Source organism: Rutilus rutilus, assembly GCF_951802725.1.
Source record: "Rutilus rutilus genome assembly, chromosome: 24".
Lineage (NCBI taxonomy): Eukaryota > Metazoa > Chordata > Actinopteri > Cypriniformes > Leuciscidae > Rutilus > Rutilus rutilus.
In genome coordinates, this window is record NC_140228.1 from 1,014,162 (window position 1) to 1,031,786 (window position 17,625).

Here is a 17,625-nt window from a genome sequence, read left to right on the forward strand (position 1 = left end):
TGACTGTAGGAGTGTACACTCTAACAACTATATAATGAAGTTTGCTAATGATACCGCGATCCTGAGCCTTTTGTACAAGGATGCAGACTCCTCTGTGTACCAAGACGAAATAGACACATTCGTTAAATGGTGTGACACCAACCATCTAATTTTAAACATTCAAAAAACAAAGGAGACGGTCTTCGACCCGAGGTAAGTTACAGACCACGAGCCAGTGGTCATTAAAAACCAAGAAGTAACTCATGTGTCCTCATACAAATACTTACATGTAGGTGTCCACATCGACAGTCTTCTTTGCTGGAATACACATGTTGACAACCCGTGCAACAAACTACAGCAGATGCTTTATTTTCTAAGGTTGTATGGTGTGAGCAGTCAGATCATGATGATCTTCTACCATGCAATAGTGGAGAGTGTCATCAGATATGGAATTAGTGCATGGTTTGGCAACTTAACAGTTAAGCTGAAAAATAAGCTTGCCAACATGCACAAAACAGCCGTGAAAATGATAGGAAGGAGAGACTATGAGCCTATACAGAGCCTGTATGATCAGACAATTATGAAACAGGCTATGAAAAGTAAATCAGACCCTTAACATGCCCTCTTCCCTGAATACAAAACCCTGCCATCAGGTTGAAGACTCTAAAACTAAACGCCTAAAATGAGCATTTGTGCCAGCCTCCATTAAGATGCTGAAAGATGTGAAATAGAGCTGTGTACAATAAATATGTGAGCACTTCAGCACTTTACTTCCAGTGCAATAGGGCAACGTGCAATAAACACACTAGCACTTTACACAAACTTCAGTGCAATGGAGCAACGTGCAACAACCAGACTAGCACTTTAGCACTTGCACTTTAATTCAAGGAACTGTGTTGTCAACAATGCCCTTTTTTTCTATTCTTTTCTGGGTGTGTTTTTTTTCTTCTTTTTTTTCTTGTGAAGTACAATATGTCGATGCTTCTCAGGGTCTTGTCGATGTGTTTTGTGATTTGTGATTTCTTTTGTGATGTTTAAGCAACTTAAATTTCCCCTTGGGGACAATAAAGTCCCCAAACCAATTTCAAATGATAATCAAATTTAGATTGTGTTTCTGATTACAAAATAATCATAAATATTGATTATGAATTAATTTAGATCTCTGATTATTCTGAGCATCTCATAATTTCAAAAATTCGTTCATTAAGGACCCGGTGTTGCTTTGAGACGTCTCGTCACGAATGTGCGCTCACGATCACAAACTAGCCAGTCCTGAAATAGTCAGAGGATACAGTGCAACTATTTTACGCTAAGCGGCCGCTCACTGCTGACTCATAACAAAGGTGTCATTTTTTTAATAGTTGCGAGCTTGCAACGTGCTAAGTCAGTGATAGTCAGAAATCACAAGGTCTCCTTAATGATAAAGGGTTGAGGAAGAGGGGGATGCAGAGATAAGGAAAGATTGAAGTTTGGACAGGACAATGTCCTGTGCTCCAGGGCCGGTGGTTAGAGCCACTGCCCCTCTGCCCTCATTGACTGAGGTGCCCCTCTTCCCCCACCGCTCCGCTCCCCTCCCCTCCCCTCAAAGCATTCCGCTGATTCCGGTAATCTGCTCCAGGTTTTCCCGCGTTTCAGGTTTTCCTATTTTAAATTAAATATTTACAGGAAAACACAGTAGTGTTTCACCATTTTAATTTTTTTACTTGGCCATCTTCAGCTGATTGTCCATCAGCTGGTTCTGGATGCTCCACTCTTTCTCTTTCAGACTTCGCTCTGCATCTGTGAGCTCAGCGTTGAGCAATGTAGCCAATCACAAACATATCTGTTGATTTCTTGAACGCAATGGCCAATCAGAGGTGTTTTAGCACTGAATAAAAACTCAGTCGTTTTGAGCCATAGACATAGCGGTGAGTGGATTCTGAGTTTTGCACGCTCGCAAATCCTCTCATAATAACAAACAAAGTGAAGACATTATGTAAATAAGAGATTCATTGTGCAGACAGCTTCATTTATTATAACAGAACTTTGTGAGATTGCGATGAAGTAATATAACAGCTTTTTTAGTGATTATAAAGGGAGTGCTCTTTGTGCGCTTTCTGCCATGATAAATCCCTGATAAAGTTTGCTTGCTTTGGGTTCAACCTTGGAGTTAGTTCACCCCGTGTGTGTGTGAGAGAAGGCGGGGGAGAGGTCACGTAGCTCACGTATTTGTGTGCTTAATATTTATATAGCCTACGCCATATATTTATAACCTCTACGAAGAGCTGTGCGGGATTTCGGGTGTACAAGCACCGCTTGCACAGAGTCGCTTCGCCACTAGAAATGATGTTTCATTAACAAAGTTCGGGAGGAGCACGTTCAAATAATCAATCAATCAACTCATCAAACAATTACCCTATCAGCATGAGAGGAAGCATATATATATATATATATATTCACTCTGTCAACTCGCCTAACTTCCTTGACAGTTTTCAGCATCCCTCCACCACCCCGACTCCTCACTCTTGGCTTGTTCTTTCACAGCCAGGAATACGGGGGGAGTACTCTGGGTTCGGGCCGAATACCGAGCCCGGAGCCCTCTCCTCAGACAGCACGCCAAATACGCATTTATTCTATCTGACTTATTTGTAAGTGAGAACTCGTGAACTGCCACCGATTTGCCGTTTTCCGTGTGTCTCTTGCTAAGCAATGTCAAGCCAAGTCTTTGTTTTTGTGTTTAGTCCATGCTTATGTTAATAAACTGCACTTTGGTTCTTCTGCAAACTGTTGTGTAATATTCAGTTCCAGTGTAGTCCACCCAGTGGAACAGTTTCTTACAGGAACGGAATATTACACAACATCACAGTTTTGTGGCCCGTCCCTCATTTTAGAAATCTAGTCTAGCGAGCGACGCAAGAAGGGAAGAAGCTCTTAGTTCTGTTAACAAATCTTTCTGTATATTGTTTTATGTGTTATTAAGATGAATACAATTGTCTTAACTGCATGCTTCTATGATTTGGCGACGGGGTGAAATAGACAACAATCTATTAAGAACTCTCACTTTTCATAGACAGAGGTTGGTGTAATAAATACATTTGGGAAAAAATAAAAAATAAATAAAATTAATTTTTATTTTTATTAGTAATTTCTGCAGGTTTGGTCCTGCATATTTCACTGGCTGTATCTGTGACAATACAACATATGCTTTAAGTTTAATATGCTTTAATGTTATTAATAATCATTGGTGCTGATCCTGTGGGTTCTCTACCATTTCCAGATGGATGATTATATAAAATATAATGATTATTATGAATAATAAAGCCTATAGTTTTGAAGAAGGCCGACTGAAGGGTGTCATGGAAATGCTTGATATATTTTGTATTGATTTTTGCCAATAGTTTAGGAAAATTGCTGGTAAAATGTATTTTGTATCAAAAGTACACCAACCTCTGTCTATGAAAAGTGAGAGTAGTTAGAATATCACAAATAAATAGATGGACAAGATTATGACGCACATAATTCTTAATAAATCGTTGTCTATTTCACCCCGTCACCAAATCATAGAAGCATGCAGTTAAGACAATTGTATTCATCTTAATAACACATAAAACAATATACAGAAAGATTTGTTAACAGAACTAAGAGCTTCTTCTTTTCTTGTGTCGGCAGACTAGATTTCTAAAATGAGGGACGGGCCACAAAACTGAGAAGTTGTGTAATATTCAGTTCCTGTAAGAAACTCACTGGATGGACTATACTGGAACTGAATATTACACAACAGTTCACAGAAGAACCAAAGTGCAGTTTAGTGCACTCAGGTTAACATAAACCTGTTAAACCTAAACACAAAAACAGACTTAGCTTGACATTGCTTAGCGTGAGACACACGGAAAACGGCAAATCGGTGGCAGTTCTAGTGGCGAAGCGACTCTGTGCAAGCGGTGCTCGTACACCCGAAATCCCGCACAGCTCTTCGTAGAGGTTATAAATATATGGCGTATATAAATATTAAGCACACAAATAGGTGAGCTACGTGACCTCTCCCCCGCCTTCTCTCACACACACACGGGGTGAACTAACTCCAAGGTTGAACCCAAAGCAAGCAAACTTTATCAGGGATTTATCATGGCAGAAAGCGGACAAAGAGCACTCCCTTTATAATCACTAAAAAGCTGTTATATTACTTCATCGCAATCTCAAAAAGTTCTGTTATAATAAATGAAGCTGTCTGCACAATGAATCTCTTATTTACATAATGTCTTCACTTTGTTTGTTATTATGAGAGGATTTGTGAGCGTGCAAAACTCAGAATCCACTCACCGCTATATCTATGTCTGCTTTCTTTGAGTTTTTATTCAGTGCTAACTTAAACACCTCTGATTGGCCATTGCGTTCAAGAAATCAACAGATATGTTTGTGATTGGCTACATTGCGCAACGCTGATAAAACACGTTGTAAAAACGTTACTTATATATACTTTGCATATACCCCCTCTCCTACTATCAAACTCAAAAGAACAATTACATTTCGAAACCTGAAATCCATTAGTCCCATCTCTCTCACCTCCTCCATATCCCATGCCATCTCTACTTCTTCGCTTCCCTCTGATCCGATTGCCTCTGATCTAGTCAACTTCTACAACCACACACTCTCCACCTGCCTCAACCAAAAAGCCTACACAACTGCCAACTGCCAGCTTGACCCGATACCTTCTTCCCTCCTAAAAAACTGTCAATAAATCCTCATCCCTCTCATCACCATCATCATCAACACTTCCCTTACGTCTGGATCTGTTCCATCACCGCTAAAACTTGCGTCCATCACACCCCTCCTGAAAAAACCTGGCCTCAACCCTGATAATCTGGACAACTTCAGACCCATCTCCAATCTCCCGTTACTTTCAAAAATTCTGGAACGTGCCGTCATCACACAGCTCCACCAACATCTCCACTCCTCTCAACTCTTCGAAACATTTCAATCCGGATTCCGTCCATACCACAGCACAGAAACAGCACTTCTTAAAGTCACAAATGATCTCCTCATTGCTGCCGACTCTTGTTCCATATCCATCCTCCTTCTCCTCGACCTCTCCGCTGCATTTAACACAATAGACCATACTGTCCTTCTCCATCGTCTTAAATCTATTGGCATCTCTGGCACATCACTTCTCTGGCTCACCTCCTACCTCTCTGACCGTCACCACTGTCTCTGTTAACAACTGCAACTCCCACACCTCCCCTGTTACCCATGGTGTCCCCCAAGGTTCCGTGCTTGGCCCCCTCCTCTTCATCATCTACATGCTTCCCCTCGGTCAGATCATCCGCCACCATGGACTCCATTTTCACTGCTATGCCGATGATACCCAACTCTACATGTCCACCAAATCCATCACCCCGGCTATCCTCTCCACCATCACCAATTGCATTTCTGACATTAAAACCTGTATGGACAATAACTTTCTTAAACTCAACAGCAATAAAACAGAACTCCTTATCACCGGCCCAAAATCTCTCCTCTCCTCTATTCAGAACTTTACTCTACTTATCGACGGACATAATGTCACCCCCTCCCTCTCTGTCCGGAACCTTGGTATCATAATGGACTCCACCCTCTCATACCGAACACACATCAACCATATCACTAAACTATCCTTCTTACACCTCCGCAACATTGCCCGCTTTCGCCCCTCCCTTACCCTGTCAACAGCTGAAATCCTCATTCACGCATTCATAACTTCAAGACTTGACTACTGCAATAGCCTTCAATAGGACTTCCTACCAATCAACTACAAAAACTGCAATACATCCAGAACTCAGCCGCCCGCCTCCTCACCAACACCCGGTCCCGAGAACACATCACCCCTGTTCTCCAGCAGCTCCATTGGCTACCTGTTCATTATCGCATTCAATATAAGCTCCTCCTCCTCACCTACAAGTCCCTCAATAACCTGGCCCCGCCCTACCTCACTGAGCTCCTGGAACAGCACCAACCCACCCGCCACCTCCGCTCAGCTGGCACCAACCGCCTTACCCCGATCATCCGCACTAACCGCCGGACCTTGGGGGATCGAGCCTTCGCTATCGCTGCCCCCACCCTCTTGAACTCACTCCCCACATCCATTAGAAACTCCGACTCACTACCAAACTTCAAATCAGTACTCAAAACCCACCTGTTCAAACTAGCTTTTCCTTAAAACCCTTTTTGTTTTGTTTTGTTTTGTTTTATTCCCCATGTGAAGCGTCTTTGAGTGTCCAAAAAAGCGCTATACAAGTGTGATGCATTATTATTATTAATCTTCTGAAGAACTTTTTTTTTTTTCTTACAGGACAGCAACACTACAAAGTTATGTTCTTTTACAATATGATGCATTGTTTTACATTAAACTACTCAAAAGTATTTAGTTTAAATGTAACAACCTTGAAAATATTCAGAGGTAAAATGCGACATACGAAGTAATGCAGTAGTAGCCAGAAATAAATGCAAAACCATCATAAAAACCCTGACAAGGTGTTTTTCTCCCTGTAGAATACATACCCAAACAGTTAACTGGAGGCATTGACTTCCATAGTACCCCCCCCCCCCCCCCCCCACTATGGAAGTCAATGGCTACAGTTAACTGTTTGGTTACTGACATTCTTAAAAATATCTATCTTTCTGTGCAGCAGAAGAAAGAAATTCATACAGATTTTAAACAACTTGAGGGTGAGTAAATGATGACAGAATTTTCATTTTAAAGCGAAGTATCCCTTTAACGTGTAATTATACGTTGCGTTCATATTCTGGGCTCATCTGATTTTTTTGTACATAGCATAGCCTACTTTGTTATGATTTAAGTATCATAATGATTAATAAATGCATGCACAATTATCCGTGAACTTGATTTGAACAAATGCCTTTCAACTTGTGTGTGCAAAATTCTGAATTAAATGAATGTGCAGCAATTTGTACAAATAGAGAGTCTGTAGGCCTACTATACTGTTGTAGCCATTAAAAAAGCGCATTTTGTTTCATATTTGTTAAAATATTATAATGCTATTTTTTTCAATCTATATTGATTATGAAAAGTGAACAGCACAAGTAAGATATATGGCAAATATTTAATAATTGAATTTGCTTATTTATTTATAGTATATACCTCTCTCTCTCTCTCTCTCTCTCTCTCTCTCTATATATATATATATATATATATATATATATATATATATATACCGGTATATATATATATATAAATATATAATATTTAGGATAAAAACACCATATACATTGTCCATATCACTTACTAAAACAAAGCAGGGGCCGAGGGAGTGCTAGATCATTGACAGGGGAAGCTGCACAATTATAGGCAATATATGTATTATAGCTCCCCCTGTCAATGATCTAGCACCCCCTCGGCTCATGCGTTAAAAATTCTCTGGTGCCGCCCTGAGGGTGGAGGCAGGATGGTCATAGCTTTAGTATAAAAGCACCAGATACATTGTCCAAATCACTTACTTAAACAAAGGTAAGTCATTTTCACATAACATTTTTATAATAATTGTCAGATATCCTTCCAGTTACATATTATATTGTATTTTCTGAGACATGTTTTTAAACCAAACAAATCTTTTCTGCTTTCAGTACATTGAAGGAGAAATTCATTGCACACATTTTTGTGTAAACTTACTAAGGATGGCTGATACCTCATGCAAGTATTCTTATTTCATCAAACAGATTAGAAAACAATACCAGCCATCATTGTGATCTTTTCAGCCATATCAGTATTTCAGTATATTTTTTATCTTTTTAAAATATACAATGTGTTTTTTCACCAGTGGCCGTGTCCCCGTTTAGCCCGACGTTTGTACGAGAGCTTACCCCTGCGGCCGAAAAGATAGCGCTTCTCTACTATCTCTCTTACCTGTGCCTGGGCAAGTTCTCCAAGCTGGAGAGAACCATCAGGACTCGCGCTGTGGAAACCCAGACTCTGTTCGGCTACTCTGATGCAACTATGACGAAAGTACGGTTTCAGATTTCTCTTGATTTCATTGATTTCATTAGAAGAAAAAAAAAGGGTGAACGTTGTGTCAATTCACCAAACATGAAGGCTCTGTAGTAAATAGGATGTCATATAGTCTGTCTTTTAGCTAGAGATTAATCTGAGCTAAATTGGCTATAGTATGAGAGTCTCTCCCTTAACTGGAAATAAATAAATAATAGGAGAGAGCGGGCCACAAAGTAACGCTTTTTGCAAATCACACAGTGATTGCAGTACCAGTTTTGGCCACAATCTTACATACAGCTCCTTTAAATAAACACAAAAAATAAAGAAGAAAAATTAACTTAAGTAAGAAATGTACTTTTGCTATGTAAGGGATAATGTATAGCGAGGCGGACGTTATAGCGAATAACAACCCCGACGACACGCGAAGCGGAGCTTGAATCAGCCTCAAGGGGTTGTTATTCGCTATAACGACCACCTCGCTATACATTATCCCCTTATTACATGGCTACCTACAAAATAAATAAATAATTTGACACAAGAAAATAGTCCGTTCCGCATCCATAGCAATGCACTGTTTTTCATGGCATATACTTTGCAGCGGTCTGTTACCGCTATTGGAATTCAGCCAAGCCATGTAATAAGGTTTAATCAATGTCTATGGTTATCTTCCAAAAAAAAAAAAAAAAACACATTTTGGCGCAATTTTTTCTCTATTTAGTGTTGATATGGCAACTAGTAAATACACCAAATTTCATCATACTAGCATGTGTGGAAGTATTTAAAACAAGTGTGTGACACCTAGCACCGCGTTATGTCGTGCCCATAATATCATAGTGGTGATACGCAGGAATACGGCGTATACCCATTAGGAAAGGTCAAGGATTTCCGTATTCCCACTTAAAAAATGCGTGAGAATTCGTAACAACATCGTTTTGTGACGGAACTTTCGAACCTTCATTCATAAATTCACCCCGTCTGTGTTTGCGCAGCGACGCGGACCGAATCGCGGAATCCAGTCACAAATGTAACTTAGTCTACTGTAAAGAGGAACGTCACGGAATTTGGCCATTTTCTGAATGAATAAATCAAAAGTAGGGACGTACAATGAAACAAATCTCGATATGCTCTAGTGTCTATGAATATCAAAGTTCAAAAAAGAGTGCTATTGAAATAAACTCTGCATGTTCTGCGTGTCTCTATGTAACATTATGTATGTTATAACATATATGAGGTTAAAGGAACACTCCGACTTTTTGGGACTTTAGCTTATTCACAGTATCCCCCTGAGTTAGATAAGTACAAACATACCTTTTTCATTTCTGTGCGTTCTGTAAGTGTTATTTGACGCACCCACCGCTAGCCTAGCTTAGCACAAAGACTGGATGTAAATGGATAAGGTAGCATACTAATCCCAATAAGTGACAAAGTAATGCAAACATTTTCCTATTTACATGTTGTGATCTGTATAGTCACAGCGTGTACAAATAACAAGACTATATGAGACAGAGACCATTTTTAATCGTATAAATACTGGGAACTATATTCTCACTAGGCGTAGGAGCACAGCTACTTGGGCGGTGGGTGCATCAAATAACACTTACAGAACGCACAGAAATGAAAAAGGTATGTATGGACTTATCTAACTCTGGGGGATACTGTGAATAAGCTAAAGTCCCAAAAAGTTGGAGTGTTCCTTTAAGAGGACATCTAGTGGTCTGTCTACACACTGAAGCGCGCGTCGTGCACAAATTTGATCTTCATCGCAGAGATAAAAGCTCACAAGTGAGAGTCACTTCACAAGAATTTTACCATTTCATTTGATAAAACTATCGTCATTCATTCGTATCATATACACTCACAAACTTTAAAGTCTTTAACTAAAAACGAAAAATTTTACAGGACAAAAACAGTCAATAAGAGTTCTGAATGTTTTTTATATCCTTTTCATAGTGTGTTTTGACCAGTGATAACCTGGTTAATACACTGTTTCCCCTGTTGGTGAAAACTGTGGAGAAAAATAAGCCGACTTTGGCAGTCAAATTCCTAGGAAAAGCACAAGACTGGATCACAGACATTATCACTGATGTGAGAGAGATAGTGAAAAGGTAAGAATATTTTCCTCATGAAGACATATTTCAAAATACCTTGAACAATTGAATTATTCTTCTACATGCAACTGCTATAATCAGACAAAAGTATGAACATATTTTAAGCTAAACTTTTAAGCTAGTTACACAGCCCATTGTTATAAAATGCTAATTTCACAGCAACATTTCTTCAACATTGTATAGGTATGATGCACACAACATAGATTTAGCAACGGCCGCCAGTGATGTTTACCAGGAAAAAGAAGAAACAGATAAAAATATTGCAAAACAAGACCAAGAGTTGAAGGGGATTAAAGATGCCCTGGATAGTATGAAAAAATTACTCGATGATAAAACAAAAGAGCTTGCTGAAACTGAGAAAAAGATAATCAGCAAAAGCCAAGAGATTCAAGAATTGGTCAGATCCATAACTCAAGAAAGTAAAGGCCTCGGCGTCGTCGCTGCAATCGTTCCATTCATCGGGCAGATTATTAAAAGCATTTATGATGCTGCAAAGAGTCCTGAACAAGTTGCAAAATTGAAGGCTCTTGAAGCTGAACTGAAAATCCTCAGTGATGAGAAGTCTGATCTGAAACACAAGCAGTGGCAGGTCCAACTCCAGATCATTAATCAGCAGATGCTGGCTGCCAAAGCCAGTTTTGACCGGAGTGAGTCTGTTTTCTTTCATGTTTAAAGTACACTTACACTTACCGCTTTTTTCGCATAGGCATGAAAATCACTATCCAAACTTAAATGGTTGTAATTAAAGAATGCTTTGGAATATAGACATATGGTTGTATGGCGGCAATTCAATGCCAATAATAAACGAGCACACAACTGATGCTGGTGCGCATGACATCTCCTCTGAGGAGATTGAGGAGCGTCGCGTGAGCAGCAGTGAAGTGTTTCGGCCCTGAGTCTATTTTTGCTGCTGCTCACGCTCAATTAAAGTGAAAGCACACTTTTGATGGACAAAATAATTATTTCACACAAAAAGTGCCCAAAATGCACAGAATTTGCATGTCTAGTGTGTTTTAACAAGAACTGGAGTAGGCTATGTCAGAAAATAATATTTATAGAAAATGTACCCATTTAAACTTGGTTTTAGTATTCAGTTTGGGTAAAAGTACTAGCCTATATGGTGTTTAATATATATATTTTTAATTGTAAACTAGTCAGAATATACTGTATAAGCTTTCTTTTAATTTAATTTTAGTTAACTTAATTTCCCACACCAGGAGTAATTTATATAGTTCCATTTTATACTGATTATCTGTTAAAAAACATTTTATGTTCTATGCAAAATGTTCTATTAAAGAAAAGATAGAAAATAAATATTTGTGTGTGCTGTAAAGTGATTAGAAAAAATGAAATCGGAATCGGTTAAAATCGATATCGGCAGGTCAAACTCAATGAAAAATCGGAATCGGCCAAGAAAAATATAATCGGTGCATCTCTAATAAAAATAAATGTCCCAATGTTTAGTTTAATGTACAGTTCAAATAATTGTTCAGTTAATATAGGCTATTCACTGCTGCCATTAAAAGAAACAAATGAACACCATGACTCCTTTAAAGGCACAATATGTAATTTTTCTGCTTTAAAAATAACAAAAATCACTATATCTATGTTTTTTTGTTGTTGTTGTTGTGTACTTACATTATCCCGACAGTTTCCACCAACTTTCAAACCCGGAGAAATGTATAGTTTAATTCGAAGACACGTACTGTTTCTTTATTTCCGTTTTGTCGCCCGTCTATATCCTCTAGTTTCTCTAACTTCCGGCGGAAGAAGAGATCTGGCTATGACAGCGCGGGCGGCTATATTTATTGCCTCTGACCATCCCATACTGCACAGCATACACAGATGAGCAGAGATATTTTTATTAGATATCTATATTTTTTATATTAGTCTGTATACCTCAATCAGTAGTTATGGATTTTCTAAGAAATGACCTGAGAAGGTTTTGGGACAGGAGAAGTAACATGACACGGGTTAACATTGGAGTTGTGTTTCCAAGATGGAGAGAACTTCGTGACAAGCTAGAACTACAGAGAGATGCCGATCTCGCTTGTATTCTAATAAACAGGCAAGCACCCATTCAGCTAACTATATCTATATATAACGATGATGTCATGTGTAAAACGCAGACGGACTAGCTCTCATGTATAGTATAATGTAAATTCACATTTGTTCTATATCTAGCTGGAGAAAGTAGCTTCATATGCAGTTCACTATCTTGTTCGATACCATAGTATAAACGTAATTATAATTATTAACGAAAGGTGACCGTGTTTTTTAACATCTATTAATACTAGCTAGATGGAATATTGATTTAATAGGGGTCTGATAATTCATATATCTCTCCGTTCGAACCTCTAATAAACCCATAAAAAGAGCACATTATAGCCCGCTGCCGCATTACAAATGGAGGATCCATAATATTTTTCTTTATATTCAAAACATTTTCAGACCTTTTTTTTCTCATAAAAATGAATTGGAGTTATCTTTTGCACTCTTGGCCTGAAAACAAACTGAGGTTTCTACAAATATTTCATGATTTTTCATGTTTATTTTTCAATTTCAAAATAAAGGCCTAAACACGCCTATTGAATATGAATTATTCTTGTAGCAAATTGATAAATTACTGCTCCTCTGTAATAAATTTTTTTTAAAATGAAATACATAAATATGAAAACTAGAGACTGTAAGATTTCAAATGATATATAGTTTGTCAATATTACTTTAGGTTTTTACTAAGATATTATTGTTCTAAAAATATATGGGTGTCACTTAACCCCTTAAGGGTTAAGGGTGACACTTAAGGGGTTAAGACAAGGAGCGAACATGTGGCTTGTTGAAACCTTTATTTCCCCTCTGCAGACTCCATACCCGACCCCATCTATCTACCTGAAGTTCAGAAAAGCTTGACAATAATTCGTGACATTCTGGGTGAGCTCCTAAACTTCTGGCTGAAAGTTCGTGATTTGCTGGTCTCCCTGGAACAGAAGACCTTTGCTGGAGAAGATTTCCTTGACGAATTTGACACATTTAAAGATGAATTTATTGATTCAATCCAAAAAGCCACAGAGGTAAAATGAATGTTTACACGATTACAAGAACATTTCCATAATTAATTTCCATTACATTTGTAATCTTTCCATAAAACCTTTCCATTACAAATATTCTTATTCTTGTTCTTATTCTTATCATCTTTATTTGTACCTGAGGAAAGGCTTGGGTGTTCCCTCTTAAATGGCGGTCTAATTTTTTCATCTAAAAGTCTAACGTGACTTTGCCTTGGCTTTTGGCTTGCTTAGTTGGGGACATTTAATATTTAACCATATTATTGATCTGCCTTACTTAAGGTGGACGATGATGCAATTTTCTCCTAAACACAAACTGGTTGTTTTATTTTCATGTTCTCAATGAAAAGCTGCTTTGATGCAATCTGTATTGTAAAAAACGCTATATGAATAAACGTGACTTGACTTATAAATGTTTTAATTTCACAGGCTTGGAGCAGTTTTGCTGCAAGCTGTAGAAGTGCATCTGTCATCTTTCAGCTCCAGAACAAAGATGCCTACAGGTTTCTGGAGGTCAGTCCTTCTTCTCTCTCCAAGGAGCAGTGGCAAATAGAGTACACAAGTGTAAAGGAAAAACTGCAGAAAATAGACCCAACAAGAAATTATACATCCCCTGCTATACCTGCCACTGCTATACCTGCCACTGCTACACCTGCCATTTCTGCATGATCTACAGAGCGCTGACACACTCATCGTCCTCTTTGAGTTTTCTGCCTCATGATGCTGGTAACCTGGTATGATGATGATTAGCCTTTTTAAACTCTGTACTTGTAAACTACAGAGTTCTGTAATCCTTTCTACTTAATGCCTAAATCACTCTTTATATACTCCTCTCTGTATGTATCATCTCTATGAGTTCTTGCTAAAAGACTCTTGTTGAATGGATAAAAATGGACGAATGCTTCTACTAATAAAGTTTGATAACATTATTATTGACTCATTTTTTTTATGTCTGAAGTCATAGAACTAATTTTCTGCAGCAAATATCTCGTCATCTCAAACTACTTTTGATGTCACTGGATGCACAAAAATTGTCACATTATACAGCTTACAAATATTATCTTGTTTCAATCTGATAATGAATAAGCTACCTTACGCAGATGATTTTAACACAGTTTACCGGAATAATGATGGATTACTATATCCCAACATTCATTCACTGGTGGCAGAGTGTCATACTGAACATGTTTTGGGAGTAAACTTGCTGGTATAGCCTTTAAAATAATTCTCAGTCATTGGATATAGAGATGTGTAACACTTTATGGTGTTTGTGTTACAGAGTAATTTCTGAAGTACTTTAATACAAAATGTAATAACATGCAACAAAATCCACTTAATATGTAAGGAATGGCACTGCCTACTTACCAGTTGTAATATTGAAAATAAATATTTGCTGCTCACATGAACACAAACTGTTCTCTGTCGATGTGTGTGTGTATATATATATATATTTATACTACAGGGCCGTGCTTGAATCTGATTGGTTGACGAACGTTCTTAGGTGTGCATTATTTTCAGGGAAACGCACAGCTAAAGTAGTTCCAGGCAGGTCTTGACCGCATTACAGCTCCGGGGGGGGGGGGGGGGGGGGGGGTGCCACCCCGTAACCCCCCTCTAGACACACCCCTGCTAATAACTGTCAAATAAGTCTTACTTACAACGACTTTGTTGCTAAGAACTTATTTATTCAACAGCTTGCAACAGACACAGTCTTAACAGACACCGTCTCCATATGTCTCTAGCTACTGGCTTCAAGTCCCGCCCCCCTTACTCTCAACCTATCCTATTACCAGACTAGGTTGTCAATCAACATATGTAAATATCTATTCTCTATGACACCTCCCCCTTTAACTTTTCCTAAAGAAACACGTTATTGTAACCGTAATTCTTTATTATCTAACTAGCACTTGACCATATTCATTTTAACTATAATGAACATTTTAAACATTTAACAGTTTCCCATTTATCAATAAACATTTAACATCGCATTCCTTTAAGATGCATAACTCACATCCACTACACAATAATGTGCTCAGATTTTCAATTTACTCTTGACTATAAATTTAGTTTAACAGTTGGTTTTATTACTCTGCCGGACCTGGTCACAGTCACTCCTTGTGTTTCACTCGGCGTCTGCGACACTGGCTGATCCGCATTGCTGATGTGCAGTTTTTCAAGCTTCTGCGGACTCTTCGCTGTTGTTTCACACTCGTTATCAGCATTTAAACATTCCGCAGGCACTTTCTGTAAATGTCTGCGGTTCCGCCTCATCTCACCTTCCCCCTTCGGAGCCTGCACCACGAATGAGCGCGGTGCACTCTCCTGCGCTCTGACCTGCACTGGACCTTTCCACGACTTTTCCCCGTCCAGTTTCATCAGCACCGTGTCACCTGGCTTCAACTCAGGTAAGTCACGCACCCCGTGTCTCCGATTAAAGTAGAAGGCTTGTTGTGTTTTAGCCAAAGCATCTCTTTCTCTCACCAACAGTCTATTTGGCCACTTTGGCAGCAGGTTTTTCTTCAACGTAGGCAACGTCGTACGAATTTTCCTGCCCATCAACAATTCAGCAGGGCTGGCCCCTGTAGATGAATGTGGTGTTGCGCAGTAACACATCAAAGCGAGGAGCGGATCGTCCTGTCTGAGGATGCGTTTGGCTACTTGGACCGCGCGCTCGGCATGCCCGTTTGCTTGCGGGTTGTGCGGGCTCGATGTGACATGTTCAAAGTCATATTTTTCCTTAAATGAAGCCCATGCCTCACTAGTAAACTGCGGACCGTTATCACTCATAATCTGCTCCGGTATTCCGAATCTCGCAAAAGTAGCTTGCAGTCTATTTATCACCTGCGCCATCGTTGTCTTTGGCAGATGAAGGATCTCTATGAAGCGCGAGTAATAATCCGAAACAATCAGATACATCTGGCCCTTGTTCTCGCAAATGTCTATAGCCACGCGCTGCCACGGTCTGTCAGGTAGCGGGGTTGACTTCAGTGGCTCTTTCCTTTGTGTTTTCCTGTTTTCGCGGCAGAACATACACAAGTCAATTTTGTTATTTATATCCGATGATATACCAGGCCACCATACGGATGAATTTGCCCGTTCTCTGCACTTTGTCAACCCTAAATGGCCTTCGTGGATGCGCTCAAGGATGTCCTGTCTCCGTTCACTTGGAATACAAATGCGCCTGCCCAGAATGATCAATCCTTCACTTATTGACAGGGCATCTTTCACAGAGAAAAAGTCTCTAACACCTTCCGATACGTTTCTTACATGCTCTGGCCATCCCTGCTTAATGAACTTACTTACTAGTTGTAATTGTTCATCTCTTTCAGTCGCTGCTGCGATCAAGCTCAACTTCGACTGTGACACAGGCAAGGCGGCTATAACTGCGTCAACGTAACAGGCTATCTCGTTCGCTGTAGGTCTACTGCTCGTTGTATCATCGCCTATCGGACTTCTCGACAACGTATCGGCTACTACCAGTGTCTTCCCAGGTGCGTATTCCACGGTCACTGCGAATCGCATTAGCCTCATTAAAAGTCTTTGACAGCGTATTGGTACCGCGTCCAAGTCTTTTTTATTAATCAATGGTACGAGGGGTTTGTGGTCTGTAATAAGGCGAAATCTGTCCAGGCCTATGAGATACTTCTCGAATCTCTCGCACGCCCAAACCCCGGCCAAACATTCCTTTTCAATTTGCGCGTACCTGGTTTCTGCCTCATTTAACCTCCTCGAACAATATGCCACCGGCTTCCAGCTGTCTCCGTGCAGCTGTAGTAGGACTCCTCCCAGCCCGTAGCTACTCGCATCTGCAGACACCGCTGTGGGCTTCCCCGAATCGTAGTACGCGAGAACAGGTGCAGTCATTAAAGTTTCTTTAAGCTTTTGAAAAGCGCATTCTTGAGACTGGTCCCATGTCCATGCTACAGTCCCTTTTAATAAATCAAACAGCGGCCCGCCCACTGTCGCCAAGTCTGGAATGTAACGTCCCATGTAGTTTATCATCCCCAGGACCCGTTTCAATTCACTCACATTTCGTGGGGCTTGCAGCTCTGAGATAGCCCTTACTTTCCCCGGGTCAGGCCTGACTCCTCTCTCGTCTATGACGTGTCCCAGGAAATAAAGCTCCTTCTGTCTGAAGATACACTTATCTTTGTTGAGCTTGAGCCCTGCGCGCTCGATCCTCTCCAGAACGCGCCTCAGATGCTCGTCGTGCTGTTCTTGGGTTTCGCCGTGAACGATTAGATCGTCCATGTAGACCGCAACTCCCTCTAAGCCTCCTAGTAGTTCGTTCATTTTGCGCTGAAATATTTCTGGCGCTATGCTAATGCCGAATGGTAAGCGCTTAAAACAATATCTAGCAAACGGCGTTATGAAAGTAGTGAGAAGACTGCTCTCACTATGTAGGGGAATTTGCCAAAAGCCGCTTGCGGCGTCCAATGATGAGAATATTTTGGACCCGGCGAGTTTGGCAAGAATTTCGTCAGTCGTGGGCAGGATGAACCGTTCTCTTTTT

General features: G+C 39.8%; 1 protein-coding gene across 1 annotated transcript; it reads left to right on the plus strand.

The window, feature by feature from the left end:
- Positions 1–7,488: 7,488 nt before the first annotated feature.
- LOC311284167 (uncharacterized protein) lies at positions 7,489–14,041 on the plus strand. Its single transcript, XM_084399047.1, has 6 exons — positions 7,489–7,642; positions 7,770–7,954; positions 9,890–10,044; positions 10,231–10,694; positions 12,910–13,118; positions 13,542–14,041. The coding sequence occupies exons 1-6, from the start codon at positions 7,540–7,542 to the stop codon at positions 13,779–13,781; spliced, it is 1,356 nt and encodes a 451-aa protein (XP_084255173.1). The 5' UTR covers positions 7,489–7,539; the 3' UTR covers positions 13,782–14,041.
- Positions 14,042–17,625: the final 3,584 nt, after the last annotated feature.